The sequence below is a fragment of the Barbus barbus genome, assembly GCF_936440315.1.
Source record: "Barbus barbus genome assembly, chromosome: 41".
NCBI classification, from domain to species: Eukaryota; Metazoa; Chordata; class Actinopteri; order Cypriniformes; family Cyprinidae; genus Barbus; species Barbus barbus.
In genome coordinates, this window is record NC_136719.1 from 11374928 (window position 1) to 11399396 (window position 24469).

Sequence of the window (24469 nt, forward strand, 5' to 3'; positions counted from 1 at the left end):
CAAATGGTGTGACATTTCTCAGTTTGTGCCAGTGTATGAATCTCTACGTATGAATCACTGCCTGCTAACTTGAAAGTCATTTGTATTTTTTATGTCTGAAAATTTTCACCCACACCTCAGGCTCAGGAGTGTGCGAGGGAGAGAAAGATTTACATTACTGAGATCTAAACTGAGAAAGAGGGAGTGAGAGAAGCGGCATCTGAAAGTTGCAGGCACATCACAGCTCTCTTTACGCGCATTAGTGCGAGCCAAAAGTGGGCTAGAGTTTGCATTTTTAATTAGAGAAGGGATTTACTATCTGTAAGAATCCTCTGCTGAGTGAATGGAGAGGACCAAAGAGAGAAGAGGTTTTGATGATGCTGTTGTTTGTGTGCCCTCAATACTGTATATCTATCTTCTTTGTAATTTCTGGTTTCTTCCAGCTGGCTCTAGATGGCTTTCTAGATTTTATGAGCTTTGCAGACATATCTTACAGTCAGTACATGATCTAATAGGTCTGTGTTTTTGGCTCTGTCTGCAAGTTCCCACACAGCAGATAAACTGTAAGGACATACTGCATCACACAGCTGTTGATGTCACTGTCCAGAAATCACATATGTAGCAGGGCACTGTTACAACAAGAACCATTGGAGGAATATTCCAGGATCAGTACAAATTAATCTCAGATTGACAGTATTTGTGGGATAATGTTGATTAAAGGGATAGTTCACCCAAAAATGAAAATTACCTCATTATTTACTCATCCTCACGCCAGGTGTATATGACTTTCTTCTTTCAAATTAATACAATCAGAGTTACATTAAAAAATGTCCTGGCTCTTCCAAACGTTATAAAGTCAGTGAATGCCTACATCCTACATCATCTGCTGGACACCACTCTCTCATGAATGTGCGAAGCTAGAGATTACTTTACTTACTTTATTTTCTGTACAGAGTTCCTGGACAGAAATTCATATTTGACACTGGCATAAAAACATACAATAAACAGTATACGTACACTCACATAAAACACATGGAACATTATCCTCATAAAAAACACGTAAATACAGGACACAATATATGTATGTGTATTCCTTCTACGCACACACTAACCCATGGAATATATGAAACCTCAGTTAAGAATTTGGTTTAAAACAGTCACCGCCAATGGAATAAATGACCTTTAACAAATGTTGTTTTTAGCCAGTGGTACACAGCCCTGAAGGTAGGACCTCAAAGCAGGAATGGGGGGGATGAGTCTGGTCAGAATATACTGCAATTACCTTTTTCTCCATAAATTGTGAAAATTACTCTCCATAAATTACTCTGTCTCTGGCCGATGATTACAGAATATAAAGTTTTAGATATGGATATTATTCTCTCACAAATGCTTTGATTCACTTTAGAAGGCCTTTATTAACCCCCTGGAGCCACGTGTAACACTTTTTATGATGGATGGATGCACTTTATTTTGCTTCAAAATCTTGACCACCATTCACTGACTTTATAAAGCTTGGAAGAGCCAGGACATTTTTTAACATAACTCTGATTGTATTAGTCTGAAAGAAGAAAGTCATATACACCTAGGATGACTTTGAGGGTGAGTAAATCAGGAGGTAATTTTCATTTTTGGGTGAACTATACCTTTAATACTTTTTTCTACAGTTTTTAACATCATTCTAAACGCAGTTTTTAATTCCAGATAAAGGTATGTTTCACACTTGTAAATTAGAAGCGGGTTAGCAGCACTTTTACTGTCTTCACCCCGCATTGTGGTACCAAACTTGTGTAGTGTGAAACCAAGCGGTGTTAGAAAGTTTAGCAAATAGCATGCGCCTCATATTCACGTTCTTTTGACAGAAACACTGCAAACAAACAATCTGAGAGCGCTGTACATTCACTCCCCCCACCTACAATCCCTGCCGGCCTGAGACTCAAACCCGCAACCTTTGGATTACGAGTCCGACTCTCTAACCATTAGGGCACGACTTCCCAAGCAACATCGCAGATGCTACAGAATACAGTTAGCTGACTAGTTGTATAAGATTGTGTGCTAATCTAATATATTACTTCACAGGCTTTACTCGCTTGTACTTTTAGATCCATAATATTATAAATTGACAGTTTATTGATGGTCTGTGGTTTTACAGTGCTGTAATTTTTAAAGATTTCATATTATTTTAAGGTGATCTTAAAGGGTGCACTACTATGAAAATCACACAGCTTCAGTGTGACATCAATAAGAAAAAGTGTAATTTCATAGATATTGTTAATAATAGTTGTTCATATTAGAATATGTATGAACTTAATACATGACAGACTATTTATTTAGCAAAATCCTGTCATTTTAATAATGAAATTTATTAAAAATTGTTGCTGCTCCAATTAAGCTCAGTGTGCTCTCTTTAAGCTCTTCCACATTGAACATCTATGTAAATATTTCATAAACAGATTTACAAATAAACTGATGGTTGTCACTTAAGTTAAGTTAATCGATTTTCTATGGATTCTGTTGACTCAAATCTGCAGACTGGCTCTGGTCTTTGGCAACTAGCATCAACTTCTCCAGACTGTAAATCTGTGGAAAATCGTGTTGTGTTCTCCAGCCTTAAGAGACCAGATAAGTTGACATCCATTTAAAAAGAGGTTTATAATGAGGCTAGTTTCTGTGTTCATCCCCATGAATGAAATGTTTTATTGGTTTGTTTTATTTGATTTTTGAATATGTGTTACTTCGCTGTGAGTGGACTATTATAGATGTTACAATGTGTTTAAATGACACATCATTATGAATATATAACTGATCGACTTGAATGCCTTGTTGCTTGATTCTAGTGTTCTGTTTTTTTGTGATTGACTTTGTACCTTCAAAAAAATATATTTTTACAATTTTTTATTTTTTTTTTCCTTAAAATAAACAAGAATTTTTAATAAAACATAATGGGAACTTAATGGGAACAGGGGTGAGCTTAAAGGGTACAAATATGTACCCATTAAGTACAGCCAGACTTTTTGAATTTAATTATGTATATCTTAATTGAAATCCTTTTGTCATTTAAAATAAAATAAAATATTAATATTTTATTTTAACATAACTTTTTGTACTGAAACCAATATCTTGTGTACTAAAAATGTCTCAATGTAGATTTTGGTGAGCTTAATAGGTACGTTTACCCTACAGTGTTAAATGTAAGTCTATGAATACACAGGACTAATTGTTAACCCTGAGTAAATTATGAGCAGTGTGAAACATGAAGCAAGATAACTTTAGGTTAGAATGGCCCATATTATTTAGCCACACTGTAAAAAAAAAGTTGAGCCAACTTAAAATTTTAAGGCAACCAGCTTCAGCAGATTTTTGAGTTTTCTCAGCTTATTGTTTAAAGTTTATACAACAAAAAGTTGAGAATCTCCTACAAAAATAAGTTGAGAGAACTCAAAAATCTGCTGAAGCTGGTTGCCTTAAAATTTTAAGGTGGCTCAATTTTTTTTTTTTTTTTTACAGTGTAATATGTAAACTCTATTCCTGCTTTTGTTTCTTTTTTTTATAATGGTGTGACAATCAATATTATACTATCGATTGAGCTTAAATTCAAGCTTGGAATATTGTGTCCCAACTAAAATAGGATTGACTAAAATAAAATAAGCAGTTTACTTTTAATAACCTATGCCCACAACATAAAACAACAAACATGTATGAGATAAGCAAAACTACTTTCCTTTCCAAAGTGATAAAGGAAAGGATTTTGGGAGCACACATAAACAGACAGATTCAAACAGGAACCAGACAAACAGCCTTGCTCTTATCTACCAAAACACCTGCCGTCAGTTAGGACCATTTGTCATTTCACAGAATGATGCAAAGATGACTAGGAGTTGGGCCGAATTGTGTTTATCTGTTCTTGAGTGAGGGAATGGGAAAGTATACATTTTATAAGGTACAGACACCTGGTAATGAATATCCAGAGAGGAAGAGGCAAGAAGAATCGAGCCATGCACAAAATAAAGAGCTAGAGGCAAAGAAGCAGAAAAGTGAGATGAACAGGCTTTCTGTAATGTATTCCTTTTGTTACAAACTTTTACTGTAAATTTTAGCATCAACAACTGTTGTAATTTACAAAAGAACTGCCCTTTTCAACAGCAAGGCATTTAACAGTATTATACTGTAAAATTACATGAAATGCCCAATATACAGGTTTTTACAATATCATTTTTTAATCATTATTTATAGTGTAACAATGAATGCACTACATGGAGAAACTGAACTGAAAGGAGGGTGTCAGAGAGGGAGGAAGTGACATCACGTGACCTGGTTTATTAGTCAGAGTTCATGCCTAATCAAGTGGCGCTCATCCATCAGGGACATGAGCCATTGATCTGTTGAGTCTGGTTGTTGTAGAGAAGGGTGAAGGACTGACACATATCTGACTTTTTGTGAAAGATCAGTTTGGACTGTTTTGAAGTCATCAAAAACAAATCTTTACTGTCATATTGTCATTGCAAACTGTTCATTATTTACAGACTTGGATTTAAATTTTTCTGCTTGCTGTGTGCTAGCATAAAACATGGCTTGTTTAAAGAATAGCCATTATGATGTAACACAAATATGTAAAAAGGCTGTTGGTTTATCTCACGAGGACCACAGGAACTCATTAATCTCAACTGCTAGTCTGAAATAATAAATAAGTCAAGGTCTTTATATATTTAAGGCACGTTTTACAACTTACAGCAAGAAGAGCAAAACAATTAGGTCAAAGTCCAGAAAAACATGGCCTGCATCTCATTGGCTAGCCCTCCTTTATCTCATGGGTTTAAGCCCAGAGCAGACAGACGCAAGAATGCACTACATTTCCTGAAAAACTTCCCAAGCCAGCAGCCGTGCCTCTCTTCCACCATATACCCTTTCTCATAAACAATAAAGCCAAAGAGGCAAAATTTACAGCCTGAGGAATGATTGTCAAGATGCCCTCATCCAAAGAGGCAGCGATTTTAGTTTTCCACTGGTCTTTATAATCAGCTCTCACAGAATATTATATATGTCTGTTGACTGAGAAAGACAAATCAAATGCCTATAGGGTGCAGTTCATGCTTATTGAATAGTAGCCCTCTCCTCCTTAGTGTTTCTCTCTCAGATCTCTGAGAGTGATGAAATATTGAGCAGGCATCAGTGTGTGTGTCCTCTCCATTAACACGAGCAGTGTTCCTTTCAGAATTCAAAGCCATTCTTACATTGTCTTTAATTATATGACGGCAAAGCTCTCTCTCTATATATACTGTATATAGTAGTCTACATTTCAAGTGGATCAAGAGTTCATCAAAGTTGTCCTATGACAAGAATGCATTTCGATTTTAGGTTAACTTTGATGAAAGGTTTTGATCCACTTCAAATGTTGACTAGTGTATATATGTGTGTAAATAGTAATAATAATAATAATTTACTCACTTTCATGTTGTTCCAAACCTGTATGATATTCCTGCTTTTACAAAACACAAAAGAAGATATTTTGAAGAATGTTGGGAACTAAATACATTGGAGCCCAGTAGCTTCTATTGTATGAACAAAAAACACTGAGACATTTCTCAAAATATCTCAAAATAAAAGAAATTCATACAAGTTTGCAGAGACACAAGGTTTAGTAAAGAATGACTTTTCCTTGCAAGCTTGTTAAATTCAAATTTTCTTTTTGAAATCTAAAAAATAGTATGGGAAACTGACATTCGAATGTCAAATATGACAAATATTTATCTTGATACGAAAAAATGTGAAACTCGCAATATGGTGAAATAAGTCCTGCCTTTTGGTAAAGCCCTGATTCCCACCACAGAACGGTGTCTTGAGACACACTCTTATGACTGTACATGCTCATTGGTTGGACCAACCATTTGAGAATAAAAATGACATTTATAAGACTGCTTTAAGACATTATAAATCTGTTATAATATTTATAAGACATTTATAAGACACATATTGAGACTTTTCTAAAGCATAGATGCTTAATAGGTCAAAATTCCCACCATAGATAGATTCTGATGCTTAAGACAGGCCAGAACTGACATAGATCTGTACAGCTTATCCCCTGACTTGAGCTGCTGACAGTCTGCTCTCTAAGCAGATGAGTAGTGAGGGTTAAGTGGCTTTAGCTCAATGAAGAATGAGGCTGATGAGAGCAGACTAACCCATACTCAAGGCACATCCAGTTAGATGCACAGGGCAGATGGAACTGTGTATGTGCATCTAATCAGCTTACGACCACATATCCACCCGACCGGCTGTGAGGGAGCCCATGGGTCAGGCAGTGACATACATGGCTGGCTGCTGTGCTTTGTGGTTTACATCGACACACCACATGCCCTGCACTGTAAAAATAAAATAAAAGGGAAAGATTATGCATTAAGACTGTCTTATTTTTGCTGCTTAGTTCAGCCGATTTGAATGTGTTTGTTCATGAAATGCAAAATGTCTCATTCACCCAATAAACTGCTGTGAAGATTTCTCATTTGGTCACTTTTTCATTCTTTCATAAATGACACTTAATATGAAATAAACTCTAAAATAATAATATAAAATAAAATAAAAAACATCTTGTGAAGTAGCAGCAGCACACATAAACTTCAATAATGGTGACAAATCAACAAACCTCAAAAGTACAGTTCTTAACATCACCAAAAATATCTAGCAAAGATGACAAAAACAATATAATTTATTGATGCTACAGTGAATGGAAGGTACATCCACACTGCAAATGCAGCAACATTGTGCAAAGTACATTTGAGAGACTATCATTTGTCTAACATGTTTTATATAGATTGAAAGTAATTCACATTTCTCATTTGCAATTTAAAAAGCCTCTGGATAAAATGTAACTCCTTTTTTCACAGCCTCACTGTTGCAATCCCAAAAAAGTTACTACACACTAGTCTGATCTCTGTGATGTGTTTAATATGTGATCCCATTGTAATATCTGGAGAAAGCAGAGGAGCAATGAGCACTTGAATCTGATTACTAGAGCATAATGCAGTCAGTTATGAAACTGTAACTAAACAAATTCTTCTCATTATCCAGAAGTGAAAATTAAAATACATCGCCGGAGGCTCACAGGTACAGAAGTGTCTACTGTACTTTGTGTGTTCCTGAGTAAAACAGCTGGTGTAACAGTAAACACTGTATGAGTGCACATATCCTTCAGCGGCTCTAGTTCACTCGCACTATCATCGGTCTGCATGAGTTTACTGCATTCATCAGAAAACACACTTCACCCCAAACCACCTCACTAGGGAACAGCATTATCATAAATCTTACTCATCCTTACACCAGTTTCACTTTCTTGGATTAAAATGGGAGGTTCTTCAATAAAAACTAATTGGCCTGTAGAAGATGGTGTTAATCACACCTCTGGTCTCTTCATCTTCTTCTAACATAGTAACATCCCCCTCTCTCCCTGGCTGTAATTCTCTACTTGTCTGCTCAAGGTTGGTCATAATTCACAGGTGACTGGGGCAACAGGCTGCTGCTATCACAGAGCTTCAGACTTGTCCTTAGGGAACAATATATATATATTTTTTTTTCAAGATTCAAGATTTTTTTTTTTTTTCCAAAGTATAATATGTTTGGAAGCAGAGGTTGCATCCTTAAAGAGATAAAACATGTTTATTTAACCTTTATTTTGCCAGGAAATAATCCCATTGAGATTCAGAATCTCTCTTTCAAGGGAATCCTGGCCAAGACAGCAGCAAAATAGTTCCATATTCCACTTTAAAGGCACTTTCACCAAAGACTGTTCTTGTTCGTGGAATGTCATACATGATTTGCCCATATGATCGAAGATTACACTTCCTGGTAGTGACTTCATGAGTCAGAAGAAAACATAGGTAAGGAGGCAATTTATACAGTATGGCCTTAAAAAGAAAAATATACCAGTGCTCCAGCCTGCGATTTTGCAAAGATAGAATTTGTTACAAATCTTAGTGCTGCATGATATATACTGAATCCAGCATTTTCAACGAAAATTGATTTGCATGCATATATAAAATATCACCATAATCCAGCATTGACAAAAATGTTGCTTGTATAAGTGTTTTTCTCGCATTAAAAGAGAAATAGCCTTTGTTTCTATAATAGAAACCCAATTTTACTCTAAGTTTTTTTGTTAAACACTATATGCTGCTTGAAAGACAAACTTTCCTCTAAAAGGAAACCAAGATATTTATAGACTGATACTCGTTCAACTACTTTCTCATCTAATGTAACAATTTGACAAGCATCGTCTGTTTTCCTTGATTTAGAAAAAAACATCATTTTGGTTTTGTTTGAGTTTAATACAAGTCTCAAATTATAAAGATTCTTCTGAATAATGTTAAAAGCAGATTGCAGATCTTCTAAGGCACTTGTTAAGGATGAAGTAAAACTGTATAGTTCTGCATTAAGATTCAGTCATATGCTAAGCCGTTCTGTGTTGATTCTTTCTTCTGTGGAACTCGAAATTAGTGTTTTTTTAGTCCATACAATAAAAGTAAAAGCAGTCTAGTATGGTTTTGGACTCAATGACTTTCACTGTATAGCCAAAAGCATTAGAATTTATGAAAATAAAATGTATCAATTTAAATTTTCTGCGATAAGTTAACACAATACGAGCAAACCCACGTTCACAGCTTTGGATAACAACATCGGTTCAGTTCAGGTTTGGATTTTGCCTCATGTTAGGCTGTATCTGCTGCCTTTATATTCAATACTCTCTGTCTCAAGGGACAAAAATTTGTAATCATATTCAGAATGACATCTGTTCTTATTCTTCATGTAAAGTGGCTTTCAAATATGTTGCACCCTGGATTAAGATGTATTATCCAGTAAACTAGGTCAAGTTTTAAACTACTCAAATCATACAGAGAATAAAGAACTCACACCTTGTTTTCAAAAACATCATATCTTTATTGACATCTTCAAAGGACCGATTTTGCATTCAACTCTTTCCGAGTCAATGGTAAACTTCAGAGAACAAGCAGAACCACCATGTTACCCTTCTATTTCAATAACTACTGCACTGAACTGTTTGAGGGTTTGTACCTTTTTGTGTATTCTTTCTGAATGTGCTGGTAGAGCAATGTATTTCAGTCAATGAATGTTTTGCATTTACCTCCATGCATTTATGGCTATATTTAGATTGCACAGTCTAGGAAAAAATCTTTTTGATTATTGTGCTTTTTTTAAAATAAAGCAAATCTTTCTTTCAAAAACTCTCAACCAAAAGTAAACATTTGTGTGGCCTCATGACTTGTCTATGTGCACATATTCAACTAACTTCCATCAAAATAAAAGTTCTCTTCGTAAGGCTTTCCTTTCTCACTACAAGTGTGAAAATTCTGCAGTAAACTGATTTAACAGCTTTGATTCCCCTGAGAGTATTGAGCCAAACACTCTTTCTCTCAGTTCTGTCAGCTCTCAAACCTTACATGTCTTACACAACTGTTTGAAACACAACCTATCTGAAACACAAAAACAGGCAGAAGGAACAGTCACAAACAAACAAAGCCCACACAAATCATATATAAGCATTAAGCTGAATGGAATGTACATCCATGTTTTGGAATGCATGTTTGAGAAGTGCACATCGTGCAACTGTGCTTTGTCACATAATACAGCTGTACATCCACGTGTGCATGCTGACAAGAGGCTCTCACATGCTTGTATTTTGAACTTCTAAACTTATATTCACCATTAACAGTCTATCAGCCATGTTTGCAGAGGAGCAGCGCCTCTGTGGAAGCTCTGAATTCTTCACAGTATCATAGTCTCGCCTTCAAAAAAAAAAAAAAAAACGTTTACGCTGAACATTTGATGCAATTGTGAATTTGACACCTATGGAGCAAAAGTGTGTGCACAGTGAGCAGGGGTTTGTATGCGTCTCAGTTTCTACATGCATGCACTTTAGGACTTTGCAGGCTGTGTCTCTGTTCAAGGTGTGGCTTATTAAACACGTCCCTGAGGTCTTACTACCACCGATACCAAATGACGACCTCATAAACACAAGCATCCAAAATAGGTTAATTCATTCTTCAATTCTTCAAAGATTTCTAAAATTAGAAAGTACCTGCTTGATTTCCAATACTATGAACACAATGGTTCCTACAGGAATTAGCTTAGGCCACGGGTCCGACAGCACTGCTGTTAATACAGACTTTGTACCTGAACAGCACCAACATAGCAGATCGACTGCTGCTTTCATCATTCTCATCATCATTCACTCTTTTAGTGCCTTTAGCATTAATCTTATTGCTTAAAATCAAAATGTATCACAGTCACAGTGCTGAGTCTGTAGTATTCCGCATCTAGAGGTACGTCATCCTTGCAGATAATCAGATACTCGAAAAACAACAGGATGTCCATGTAAATTCTATGTAACAAACATCATGAACATTATCCGTATAGTAAGGCAAATACAAACTAAACAAATATTTGTCAGAGCCTTTAAACATCTTCAAACAAGAACATAATAAATATTAGGTGCGTGATAGACATCAACAGAATACTACAGCAAGTCTCTTTTTTATTTATATTGTCTCTGTCTGAGTAAACAATCAGAGAGAAGCTTCTAGACATTGGAGATGTTTTGTGAGGCATCCCGTGCTTGTCGGATACCGTAGAGCCACTTAATTACACGTGCGTTCCTCTCAATGACCGAGATGCCATAAGGAACACGCTCACTGGGCTTTACAGGCCCGCCATCATCGTCGTCAACCTCCTCCTCCTCTCCTCGTTGTCCATCCCCACCGTCACCGCACTCTGAGCTAGGCGTACTGACGCTCCGGAGTTTGGAGACTGAAACAATGTCTGAATTTGCCCGGGCAAACCGCTCCACACCACCCATTCCTTCCACTTCACCTGGGTCCAGTCCACAGTAGTTGAAGAAGCGCTCCAGGTCAGCTGTGGCCCGAGAGTAGCGGTCGCTCAAGTCTGACTTGGAGCGGTGGAGGGAGGGATGCTTCCGGGTTGAACCAGGACGTGACCCTCGAGAGCTGGTGGAGGAAATACGGGTAAAAGCGGGGGAAGCAGGGGGTAGAACGCCAGTGCGTAGAATCAGCGGGCTGGAGGGTATGCAGGGGGATGAAGGTTGAGTTCCCAAAGGTTGCTGCTGTGTGGGAGGTGCCTGTGGCTGGGCTATCTGTGGTTGAGCTACTTGAGCTCGTCTAGGTTTGGGTTTTAGAGACAATCTCTGAGGTTTTCTGATCTCTGCCTGTGGTCGCACATCCACCCGTCGTACAGTTACAGAGTTGGGGGTCCCGTAATTACCTTGTGGTACTAGTCGGGGAGCTCTGGCTGGGACCGGAGGCGGCCTTCGGCTGGGCTCTGCAGGTGAGGACTGATTGTTAAGAGGAGAGGAGGTGCGAGAGGAGTTGGACGTTGAGCCAAGGTGTGCTTTGAAGTTAATGCAGTGCTGAGGTTCTGCAGATTGTCCGCTACCAACACTCTGACCTCCAGAAGAGGGTGAGGAGGCTGAGGGAGAAGGAGAGGATGCAAGTGGTCCGTCGCAGACGTTGATTAGATTATTGAGCACTTCAAGGTTGAGTTGTGGTCCTCTGCTCATGCCATGGTCCGGTCCTCCGTTCTCAGTCTCAAGCAGACGCCGGGTTATCTTCCTTGCTGGTGGAGTGTTTATTCTGCACTGCATCATCATGCTTGGTGATAACAGCGGTTTGCGGATGATTGGGGGTTTCACAGGTTCTTGTTTATTGAGTGCTACTTGCTGACTCTTTACGTACTTGGCCTTGTCCGCTTCCAAGCGCTCAACTGCACTCAGCTTCCGCGTTCCTGGCTCGGGTGCTCTGCGGAAGTAGTCCGGGCCTTTGTTGAGGATTCGGAAAGGCATGGCAGAGGTGAAGGGACCCCCAGTAAGACGGCCATCTGTGGGACGTAGGGTCTCCACTGGCATGATTGCTAACAGTGGGATTAATTTAAGAGGTGAAATGAAGGCTAAGGGTCAAAGTTTCTGTTGCGTTCAAGAATGTCTTGCTGTCCCAAGAAACTTTTGTAGTCACAGGTCTCTTTATTCCTTTTCCTTTGTATTTGAAGTTCTTTTTCCACACCTTCAAGGGCCCCTTTAACTTTGTTACCAGTCTGAACACTCCTGCTGCTGTTACTTCACTCTTTTTTGTGTGCCGGCCTCTTGCCTCTATTATCTGTTCTCTCCCGAGTCCGGCTCATTGAATAGAGGCCCGTGGGATGGGGTCATAAAGGGTCACATTCCACATCAGTCCAGCTGAGTGACCCACCAGGATGGGGCAGATCCTTAAGTGAGCTCCTTGCAGCTGAAAGGTTAGCAGAACCGTTCTGGTGAAACACGGTGACTCAGTCCCTTCGTCTCAATCTCCAGATTTGTAAAACACTCCTTAAAAACCTGATCCTCTTTTTCTTTAATCCTGGACTCTTTTCCTGGAGGAAGGAGAGAGAGAGAAAGATGCTGTCAGACATGGGTAGGCAAAGAGAGGACCTCCTCTCGCTCCCTCTGCTCCACACATATAACTGGAGTACTTTAGGGCGAATGGGGGCAGACGTTTGGTTTTAATGCACTGTGTGGCCCCTCCTACTACACTCTTAAAGCCTCCAGATGCTGCATGTGGGAGCAGCCAATCAGGGAAGAGAAAAGAGTTCCAAGCACAAGAGGAGGAGAAACGAGTAAGTCAGCAGCCAATCTGTGATTGGTCTAAGGTTGGAACGCTGACCAATTGCACCCTTCCCCCACTCACAACAAACACTCCTACTGAATTTTCATTCAAATGTGATTCTTTGAAAAGAAACAAAAAGGAAAAGGGCAGAGCTAAAGAACAGCTGCAATCTTTTATATTCAGTTGCATCAAAAAGTGGCGTTTTATGAAAATATTTAAATGTCCTCCTCCACTTGTTCAGTGTTCGTGAGTGCACAAAGGCGCTTTGTGTAGTATCTTTACAAAGTACATTTTAGGCAGATTATCACCTTTTATATTCCGGTCTCAGACTAAATCTAAGCCAAGGCTCATTTAAATCTGTCTGAAACACAGCGTGTCTCAGAAAAGCTAGTTTTATAGTAAAACCCTCTTACCTTAAGATTTTAAACAGAGAGCGCTGTTCTCAAATCTGTGCTAGCTCAAATTTAAACATTATCCCCTCACTCTCTTTCTCGTCATCACAACTTCTGATGCTTTCATATTTCTCTTGATTCTCATTATCAAGGGAGTGAAGGCAATTTGCCTTTTCCCTTCCCTATTCTCCTTTTTGTTACTGCATTAAAGGTTTGGATTACATCATCAAGAGCCCAGAGAGGTTTGTCCCTTGCCGTTCATCATTATCATTATACTCAAATACACATTTTTTAATTAATCTTTTTATAGCATGACTTCTAGTCTGGGCCCTCATCCCCGTTACGCTCCCCCTCCCCTTCTTTCACTAATAAGATAGAAAAGACTTAATACAGTAGAAAGAATCCTCCAACCAAGCAACAGTTCATTTGAAATCATAAATATAGTCTTAAACTCTAATGGCAGAACAGAGTGAACTGCCTTTAAACCTGCTCATAACCTTTCTGACATTTGCCAGAAAGACTGAACTACTTATTGAACTAAAATTCGACCCAATTTACTTTCCTAATGCATGTTGCTTGTATTATTGTGAACATTTTATCAGTGCATGTTTTTCCAGATACTAAAATAGTTTGGCTTTAGCTTTAGCTAATAGCTTGCTCTTCCTCTGAATTTTCAGGGTTCGATTGTTCATTTTAATTTCAACATAATGATGATTATCATTTAAATATGTAAAATGGGAACATTTCATATTAAAATGTCTTGATTTTTCAGGGTCATTTGCTGTTTACTGTTGCTAAAACACCCATTCTGGTTTATGAATCATTCAGATATGCGACTCGTAAATGACTACGAGACTGAAACAGAAGAGAGACAGGTAAGTAAAAGTAGGTTACCACTGGAGAAATGTCTTGTGTTGTAATGTTTCCATTACTATGGAAATATAATTATTTAAAGATGCTTGGCATGTTTCTGTCTATTATTGTGTCTTATAAGAGGCTTATGGACAGAGTAATGCAATAAATGCTTATCCAGGTCTGTGATGGATTTAGATGATGCACACACATATACACACCTACAGCTGTCTCTCAATGGCCAGGCTTTTAATAGAAGGCACAGTTGCTCAGGACCCTCCTATGCTGTTAGGGGTGAGGCAGCTCTAGTGTCCAAAAGCCAAAATGGATCATCATTCCTTCCCCTCCACATCTCTGTATTCCCCCTGTGCTACACCGGCCTTTACTAAACACCAATATAGAAGAAAGCTCTTCCGCAGAGACCATAGACCACAAGCATGAAGGCTTGTACATATATGGATAACAATGAAATCTAGCAGAAATTCTAGGCTTGTTAAGTCATCAGATCACTTTCTCAAAACTATTTATCTACCTCAGGCATCAGTGAGATAAGCACACAGATAAACAGCCTATGCAACATCCAAATGTGGTTCCAACTTAAACTATATAATAAAGATATGTTTTTTGGAACATTATTAAAGGGACAGTTCACCCAAAAATGAAAATACGGTCATAATAATTACTCACCCTAATGTTGCTCCAAACCCGTTAAGACCTTCCTTCATCTTCAAAACACAAATTATTTCTGATGAAATCTGAGAGCTTTCTGACCCTGCATTGACAGCAAAGCAACTACCACATTCAAGGCCCAGAAAGGTTGTAAGGACATCATTTAAATAGTCCATGTGACATCAGTGGTTCAACCTTAATTTTATGAAGCCACAAGAATACATTTTGTGCGCAAAAAGTGAACTTTGCACATGGACTATGTTGACGATGTCCTTACTACGTTTCTTGGCCTTGAACGTGGTAGTACCCTTGCTGTCTTTGCACTGTCAGAAAGCTCTCAGATTTCATAAAAAAATATCTTATGGGTTTGAAACGACATAAAGGTGAGTAATTATTGACAGATATTTCACTTTGGGTGAACTATCCCTTTAACCTTTAAATGGCTGCAAATAAAATATATAATATTTTGTTAAAATAAAATAGACATGAAATCAATCGTGTTAAACATGAAAAAACATTTTCAAGATTACATTTAACTGTTTTTAATATGCAATCAATAAAACAGGGGAAATTAACATGCAATAAATATCCAAAGTTGGCCGATATGCATTTAAAATGGACCGATACAATGAAATGTTTAATATAGATCTCTAATATTGGCAGATAATATGCATAATCCATACAGAACTTGTCCTGAGCTTGAGCAATGATAAACAAAATAAAGTTCTCCCATGACGACTGTAATAAGCAGGGTTTAGTTCTCAATTTTGGGTTGCAACCCACCAGCTGGGAACCACTATTTAGAGCAATGATACTCAGTCCAACAGAAGTTGAAATCTTACTCATCTTACAGCACACAGTGATCACAAAACCATTAAAGTGTTTAGGTCTCATGTAAAATAAGATACCCAAACAGAAGCAAACACACAGTGGAATGTGAGGACCACAGGGGTGAGGGTGGCACAAACAGCCCACAGCTATGGGCACAAGCGTGGTGTGAACTGATTGAGATAACAGAAGCATTTCAACGCTGAGCCAACTGGACTCAGAAGACCGAGGACATAGGGAGAGCCAGGAATACACACTTAGAGCCATACACACCCACATCAGACTGCCACAACCACAGAAACACACAGGCATCTCCAAAGCAAACCTTGCTGGGCACAAAATAAAGATCTAGTCTTGATTTCTGAGAGCTGATGTAATTTTCCCCACAGTGTTTAGTGGTGAACTGGACTGTTGAGCCGCAAAAAACGTGAATGGAAAATGTTTGCTCACGGCTTGAGCATGGCATCTAAGAGTGATGTTTTTGTGCTTGTTTTTAAACCTGAATGAATGTGTTATGTTCATTTTATTAGTGTTTAATGATTTGAGGTACACTAGATAAAGGAAAATATGATGCAAATAAGCTTACAGTAAAATCCATGGACTAATGCATTGGGAGACTGCGGGCTGAGCACGGCAGTCTACAGCTGCAGGGAGAACGTAAAAAATGACCTCACTAATTTTGGCTGAAAGAAAATCTGCATTGTAATTAGAGGGGAATTCAGCATGAGTGGAAGAGATCTGCTGTTTTAAAGATATCTTTCAATTACTGCTGCGACAACAGACCCAACATGAGAGATACACGTGAGTGGGGAAAATAAAAAAGAACAAGGAAGAAAAAAAAATGAAAGATAGAGAAAGTGAGGGAGAGAGAGAAGTGGGTCAGATATCTGAAAAACAGAGATAGAGAGTCAGACAGAGACAGAAAGTTGGTAAACAGCAATTTGAAACAGAAGAAAGAACAATACTTTTAGTTTTCTAAAAGAAAATGCAAGTAGTGCTTGCCAAAGCGAATCGCATCACCACAATGTCAAGCTCTTGCTAAAATGTTCAAAATGTGTTTAGCAGGATTGCTAGGGGCTCGTTGACTCAAATCAAAAAGCCCAGTTTCTATGATTCTGGTCCTTTGACATGCTTGGGCTCTCCTTTAATGTCCATGTTGATCAATTTAGCTTGACACATCAAATCTGTCCTCAACAAACCGCACAATTTGAGGCATCATTTCATGTTCATGCGAGTGACATTACCTTAAACATAAGAAACCGGATTTCAGTAATAAATCAAAATGGGTCATAATTTTGACAACATCTAATTACTGCACTTTGGGAAGGAGAAGAATAGTAATGGTGATACTTGCCCTAGTTCTTGGGATTGGAGCGCTGATGAGAAGCTCCTGGATGTCAAATTGTCTATGTAGAGGCATGTACGACTTTTTGACTGGAAACTGACAGCTCTAAACAGATCAAAACATACATTTCCTGCTCCTAGCAGCCTGGAAGGAGTCACCTGTGCAAAGTTACAGTTGCGCTCCTGTTCCCCAGGCACTTTCCATCCTTTAACGTGTCAATATTGCAGGAAGTTCGTGTGAATCTGTTCAGGTATTAGGCAAGGACTGAGTGTAGAAGATCTGACGTCACTATGAGTAACGAGGGAAATCAGGAATCTCTCCCAACTGGAAACATGAGGCATCCTGCTGACTAAGTGGATGTTATGTAAGGAAAAGGGAGAAGGAATGTGTAGATCAAACCATCACCCCCCTGTGTAGTAAAGATACATGGTAAGGTAAATATTACCTTTGCAGGGTCGGGGTTTTTTTGCAAGCCACCAAAAAAGAGGAATATGATAAGGAGAGCCAGATAAGTAGAATTCTAGACGAGACCCCATAAACTACTATTTAGCAACAAGTAGCTTTATATTCCCAGTGCTTTTATGTGACAGTTCTCAATTGATTTATTGATAACGGCTTGTTTCAGAATGAATCTGAGTGACTGTGCCCTACAGATGAACTTCACTTAAAGATTTGACCTCTTGCACTACACTGTAGGTGTTAGGTGTAAGTACAAGCTAACTAGCACCATTCCCAAGGGGTTTTCCTTGACGGCTTTTACTGCATTGACAGAATCACACCTCTCATTCAACTCTCCTCAGCGGCCACGATAAAGACGTCCCAGAGGATTCAAGCCTTTAGCCTGATAACCTTTCACTCTGCCTCCATCCGTAACTACCACAAAGCTCCATCGGTGAGGGGCAGCTGGTTATAAAGGGTTTTAAACAGCCTTTTCTTCTCAATGTGTGGCAACGCACAGTACAGCTGTTTCCCGTCCGTCCACAGCAGGCCAGGATGACCTCTCAACACAACATCATTAGACAGAGCTGGTATTGTACTAAACGGCCCACTGTAAGACCAGGATACAGCTAACATTGAATGTCTGAATGAGCCCTGAGGATATTATCATCATTCATCTCCCATTTATAATGTCAGCAAATATGTGGATCCCTAAAGAAGTAAATACAGTTGGCCTCAGTGCCATTTCTCACACTCAATTTACACAAATAAATTAGGACATAACAGACTTCTGTTGATTTTAAGTAATAGAAATATATGAAATAAATGTATAATAACTACAGACTAACTCAAACCATAAATAGCCTTTTTTTATTATATATAATAAATATAAATAACATGACAGGGCTGTCCTTAATGATTTCGGTAACAATTGTGGTAATAAATTATTATTTTTTTTAATCTGTCAAGTTATTCTTTGGTTAGTTAGAATAAAAAATATTTTCTGTATTTTAAAGAAAACATGTTATTTCATTGTCATCACCCAAAGTTTGTGTATTTTATGTGCAAAATGGTTTTAAAAATACGACTTAAAAAATTTGAAGCAGAAAGGCCGTTTTAAAACATCACCATATTTAAAATGATAATAAAGAAAAGCACATTATTTCATTATCAATTAACTGTTACTGTTCGAATAATATATTTTATATATGAATTATTTGATTTATTATGAAGAATCATTTTATCTATTAATCACATTTTTGTGTATCTTTTCTATCATATTGGGGATATTAATTTTATGTCTAAAAGGTAAGATTAATTGGCCTACCTGTAGTATCCATTTATCATTAGTAGAAAAACGTACAATAGCAATGTAAGCTAATGACATTTATCCCCTTAAATGTCACAAAACCATGTTAAAAAAAGGACACATACAGAGAATAGGATTGGTCCGTTCTTCCATCTCTCAAGTTGACTGTAATAAGATAATCAGATGAGAGCAAAAAGTCCATCTGTCCTTAATGGGCCAACCACAATGTGACCATAAATTCCCTACATTTCTGTTCATCCATCACTTTAAAACTTCAAATAAGAGAAACCAGATTAGATCAAATCAGATCCCTGGAGTTTTCAGATCAGGGTTCAACATCACAGATCAGGACGCTCACGCAGCACAGAGCCGCTCAGATAAATGTATCTGACCCCAGAGACCTGGGTGATCTGTCACTTACATGACTATTAGCGATTTACGGTTTCCACTGGATAAAGCTCTGCAGTACCAGCTGCACATTTGAGGAAGAACAATGCGGTGGCAGAGGTCACTTTAAACTCTCAACCTAGTACTGTTCAACTGTCCTGGCAACATCCTCACAGCGCTCGCTGTCATATTGATCAAGCAAAATGGCCTGATCATCCCCTAATTACAACCATGGCAACCTTGTCTCTGTCAGACTCATCTCAGGAATCCATGACCCCGGGGTCCTCTAAATGGACCCTGACCCTGTGGCCCACCTCAGGCCTGACAAAGTAAAGCTGAGAAATGTCACTCACACATTCTCAACACTAAAGACACATGCACACTCACGCCTGCCACACACAAGCATATTTGTGTGTGGACACAGTGTGTAATCACAGAGATGAGATGGTTCAAGCGTCAGCCCAGAGTGTTGTTTTTACCTTCTTCCACTGCAGCTACCAATTCCGCTTTCCCACAGTCGCTCTCACACACACACCAAAACAAAAGAACAACAAAAAACTAAGTTTACAAAAACCTAGCGTACAACACAAACACAACATCCAAACACACACAGACAGAGGTCACCTATTAACCCAGTTTGACCAACAACTAAGCCAGGAATGTCAGTGAGTTAATGGATCTCAGAGAGGAAAAAATAGAGAGAGAGATCTTTTCCTGCACGAATATGCAGACTATATGACACAGAAAATGACTCTCAATTGTTACTACACACACTGACTCAGTTCCTCATTTCTCAATCATTGTTGTTTTGACAAACTTTTGACATTCATTTTAGGGATGTACGATGTATCATATCGGCTATCCATTTCTTTTAATCAGTTTTTTTTTATATTGGATATTTAATTGTTGATGCTCATTTCACCTATGTTTACATTCAAATGACCTTTGGTGTCATCTAATGCTCATTTAAAGTTCATCTTCAAATCACTAATAAATTAATCAAATGAAGCAAATATCAAGACGAATGCCCAGTTTAAGTACAACTGTTCATATTAATCTTGTGATGCTTAAATTCACTTGTAGATCTTTTTTATTTCGCATCAATTATTCTAGCATCAAGTATAGATAAATATACTTTGTTAAAAATAATAATATTTCCAATCATCAGCTTAATAAATAAATAAATATCAGCCAGAATTTTTATATCGGTGCATCCCTAACAACAATGGCACAAAATGACATTGAGAACACAAAAACCAACACAATCCAACAAATGAACAGAAAAATGCAAACTCACAGACATCCATTGTTTTAATGCATATAATAAAAGTCCTAATGGAGTTTATCTATACTTAATTGCCCAAAAACTGAACTCAAATCACCCTACACACGATTTTTTGCTGATCCCGTATAAACAACCATTATGTCCTACTAGGTAATCAGTCCGGTCCCAGCACGCTCAAATTAGACTCACTAGACACTCACATCCTTCATAAATGAATGATGAAATGAGAGGAAATTAGTTATACATGAGCCTCACTGTTACTGCTATTACAGTTGAAGATAAAATAACAAAAGAAAAGTTAGGGAGATAAATAGATATAAAAAAACTAACATAAAGCCCGAGTTTAAAACGGTCAACACAAACTAACTGCAGAAAGCATGAGACTAATTCACTAGTCTATAGATTACTGGATTTCTGTAACAGGTTGCTTAACTTACCAGGACAAGTGTTTTCCAAGAGCAGGATGAAGCTCTCAAGCTGTCGAGCCTTTTGAAGAACAGAGCTCAACAGAGAGTCGGCACTCCAGAGAATGTGTGCGAGTCTGTGTGTGTGTGCACGACTGACACAGCAACACAAATAGTTCTCCTCCTCCTCCTCCCTCTTTCCTACATAGCTCCTCCCAGCCAACTCTTTCAGGAAGAGCTGGACTGGAAATACAAGCAGGAAGCGCAAAACGGACACATGACCAAATTAATTCATTCATGCACCACAGTATGTGTTTGTGTCTTATTTACTCCACAAATCCTTTGCCTATTCTTGGTCTCGAGAGGTTTCCAATTGGAGTTGTCGCTTCCGAATGGTGTTAACCTCCTGGATATTTGTGGCAGTCATTTCCCAAAACAGCTCTCAATAATCTTTTCCCACATTCCACCTACTGTAGACTACAGGAGGAAGTGTTTTAAGGGTGTCTGTCGGCTTTATCAAAGTAAAAGGAGCGCTGCAGTGGAGGCCATAAGGAAATCCAGTCATTCGGTCCGACAATTTCAGGAAGATCTCCAAGGAATTACCTGAGACAGACGGAAGAGAATCATCTCGTATGACCGTTTCTGTTCTGGGAAGCAGACCGCTAAGAAGAATTTGTGGTTTCTCGGATCTCAGAATGAGAGTCTGGGACGAGCGTTGCCCTCAAAATGCAAGTAAAATCCTGTAAGAGCAGGGAGTGTACTAGATCTAGCTCAAAGTGATGGAAATGAAAGTTACGAAACAAACACTTAATTGTTTTTCACTGACACACCAGTATCACTTTGGAGACTCCACCTCTCCATTTTAAGTAAGATTAACTAGATTATTTAAGGAGTGGTTCTGGTTTGGCAGACCACCTTTGTTTGAAGGTGAATATTCTGCTGAAAACAGATAACATCTGCCATTCAGATGCACAACAAATAAACAAGTCTGACCCAAACAGCTCCTCCTTTTTAGGTCTATTCATTCAGTCAAGTGCAGGTGTGGATTCTTAGCCCATTCCTCTCCATCTGACTGCCTTTGAAACCCACACCCTCATGCCAAGGGGCATACCTGAGTCCCACCGTAATCACAATACCCACAGATTGTCTGCCTGTGGCTATGGTAACAGATCTCTATGGGAACGGCTGAAGCTCTAAATTGAGGAAAGTGAATCAGGCAAATACTACCAAAGGTCTGAAATAGGGGTGTTAACAACTGACTGACGATTAATTGTTGTGAATAATTTAATTTAGAAAATTAAACTGATGATTAATCAACTTAGCAGTGTGAAAAACCTGTCTATACAAGGATCTAAACTAAATGAAAATGCACTAAATGAAAAACTGTTGCAACATTTTACTGTCTATAAACAATGATTACATAGTTATAGTGTGTAAAGATAGTATATAGTAGTATAGATAGTATAGTATATAGATAGTATTTCTAGATCTTTCTCTTCAAACTCTGCACAGGGATGAAGACCACTGATCTTTTACCTCAACATCGTAACTTCTTCCCTGCCCAAGTTCCTGAAATGTTTACGGTGAAGCTGCTTACGCTGCAGGATCAACACTAATGTTAAAGAGCCTGGCTGCCCTGTGTGCAGTGCCACATTGGTAATGCTGTCAGCACTGATCAGTCTGGGTTCTCATCTGAGCTGCTGAAGATTGGCAGTGTCTTTGAAAGAGAGGATTATTGAGCAGTGCAAGATTACTACTGCTGCCCATCTTTCATTCTGAAGATCATAGACCACGCTGTAGGCTCTGAACGGGACACACTCACAGGGTCAGACTCGCGCACGGACATCTCCTTTTACAACTCGTATTACACACAGACATGTCCAAACGGTCTTTCACACCACTAATATCATCACAAATACACACACACCCCTCTGTGAGCGCGCATTGACACATAAACATGATCGACTGATTAGTAAAACAGAGATGAAAATGACTGTTTGCCACAATGAGGTAAACTTTCACAACAAGCTGTTTACATACTTAACAGTTGCAATTAAATAAACAGTTCGAATTTCCATGTGGGTTACATTTCTTATCAGAAGATAAGAAGAGAGACGAATGCCAACCCAATTCCCTCTGAATTCAAAAGTAGCATTATAAACACGTCCGGACAGAATCTCCACTGTTTAATTTTTGCATGAAATTCTGCAGTATGGATCTACCCAGCTAACAACAATTTGCTAACATTCTCATTAAGCCATTTTTTATTAAACAATTTCAAAACATTAAGTTTTTTTTTAATGTTTTAAAAAATAATTTTTGCAAACTTTATGAGAATGTCTTTTGCGCTGAATGTTCTGAAACTAGTAACATTCTAAAAACATTAGACAAACATCCAACTAAATCATTTTAGAAAATTTTATTTTCTATTAACATTAATGAAAGAATGTTAGTTCATTACTTTTAGACAACCTTACCAGAACAATTAAAAAGATTATATGTAGGCCTGGTTACATGTGGGTGGCACTGAAAGGATTGTCTGAAGTCGAGCCTGCTTTAACACGTGCACACACGCACAGTTTGTTAAAGAGGCCTGGCGAGTCAGCGCCACAGATTTGGAGACGTTACACAAAAACAAGAGCACCTAAACCAATCAATGCATGGAGAAAGAGGGAGATCAGGAGTGAGTGCACTCTCAGTCGCATTGCCATACAGGAGAGGAGGCCAGATCCACTCTCTCACGTGCTGGAGGGAAACACAGCCCTCTGGGAAGGGTGGAGGGCTGGCTGGACTAGTGCTGTTTATCTTGGGAAGGCAGTTTCTAGGGAGAGGCTTGAAAGAGCCAATTCACATTCCTCAGGAAAAAAAATGGAGATTTAGAAGAGTGTGTGAGGAAAAGAGAAACGCTCGGTCACGTTTTGAAGCCCATACGTGGGGAAGCTGTATTTAGTAAACGCATGTGGGCGGATGATGTGGCAATCTTCTTATGGGTCAAAAGCATCATCCAGAGATATAAATAAGACTAGATTTATTAGTTGAGTGTGCCAGAATTTCATTTTTCAGAAACTTCAGTGCTCATATTAGTATGTGACCGTAAACATGTTTTTTTTTTTTCTAAATAAAATAAAATATTAATATTTATTCATTTAGCAAATGCTTTTATCCAGGTTGATTTACAAATGAGTAACATCACAAGAACTTTATAAAAAAAAAAAAGTCAACAATATTCAGTAATCAGGTTTGCAGTAGAAATTCAGCTTAAATACAAACATTTGTTGATTAGCAACCATTTCTGAAGTCCATAATAAACTTAATACAGGGGTTGTGGTTAAATCGACTCTGTCAGCGAAATGAGTCACGGTGTGTCACTATAATAAAAGTTTAAAACTCCGTTAGAAATGTTTGTGGTAAAACGTTTTTTGCTCATTGGAGAGGAAAAAATTACATTGGCTTAAGATCTCTGTGTTATATGGAAAACCTATATCTGCTTTAAAGTCAATAAAATAAACTTTATATCTTTCAGTAGTATTATACATAAAAACATCATGTGTAATTGGAAATGCCAAGACAATTCTAGGCATTTTCAATTAGGCCACAGATTGCGTAAACTGCATGAACCATTATGTGGGTCATATGGGAACACAGTAACAGTCAACATATTCTGTGTGTGTATCCCATTATCAACCCATAAGCTACTTAGAAATCACAAAATAAACTAGACCTCGTTTATACATTGATGCCTATTCAAACACTTCACTGATTCAGTACATTTTTCTAAATGAATCATCATCAATAGAGTTTAGGAAAGTTTAAGATCACTCGGAGAACCCAAAATGTCTCAGATTCTCTCTAATCTTCTCAATTCTGCTGAGCATATGATCATTTTATCCGCTGGAGCCCTGAGGCTGTCAAATATCATAGAAAG

The 24469-nt window shown here is 38.3% G+C and overlaps 1 protein-coding gene across 3 annotated transcripts in view; it reads right to left on the reverse strand.

The window, feature by feature from the left end:
- Positions 1 to 20689, reverse strand: part of LOC306860754 (NSFL1 cofactor p47-like) — a 43217-nt gene extending 22528 nt beyond the window's left edge. Inside the window, exons 1-3 of one of the 3 annotated variants that reach the window (XR_013783413.1) lie at positions 20578 to 20689; positions 9018 to 12402; positions 7571 to 8901 (exon numbers count right to left, since the gene is read on the reverse strand). Coding sequence is in view for 1 of the 3 variants with exons in the window: in XM_079402632.1 (XP_079258758.1) it covers positions 10565 to 11902 (1338 nt within the window). In the remaining 2 variants the exon portion in view is untranslated. Of the gene's footprint in view, positions 1 to 7570; positions 12403 to 20577 lie in introns of those variants that run through there. The other 2 variants (XM_079402632.1, XM_079402634.1) reach the window with 2 other exon arrangements.
- Between the last annotated feature and the right edge of the window lie 3780 nt (positions 20690 to 24469).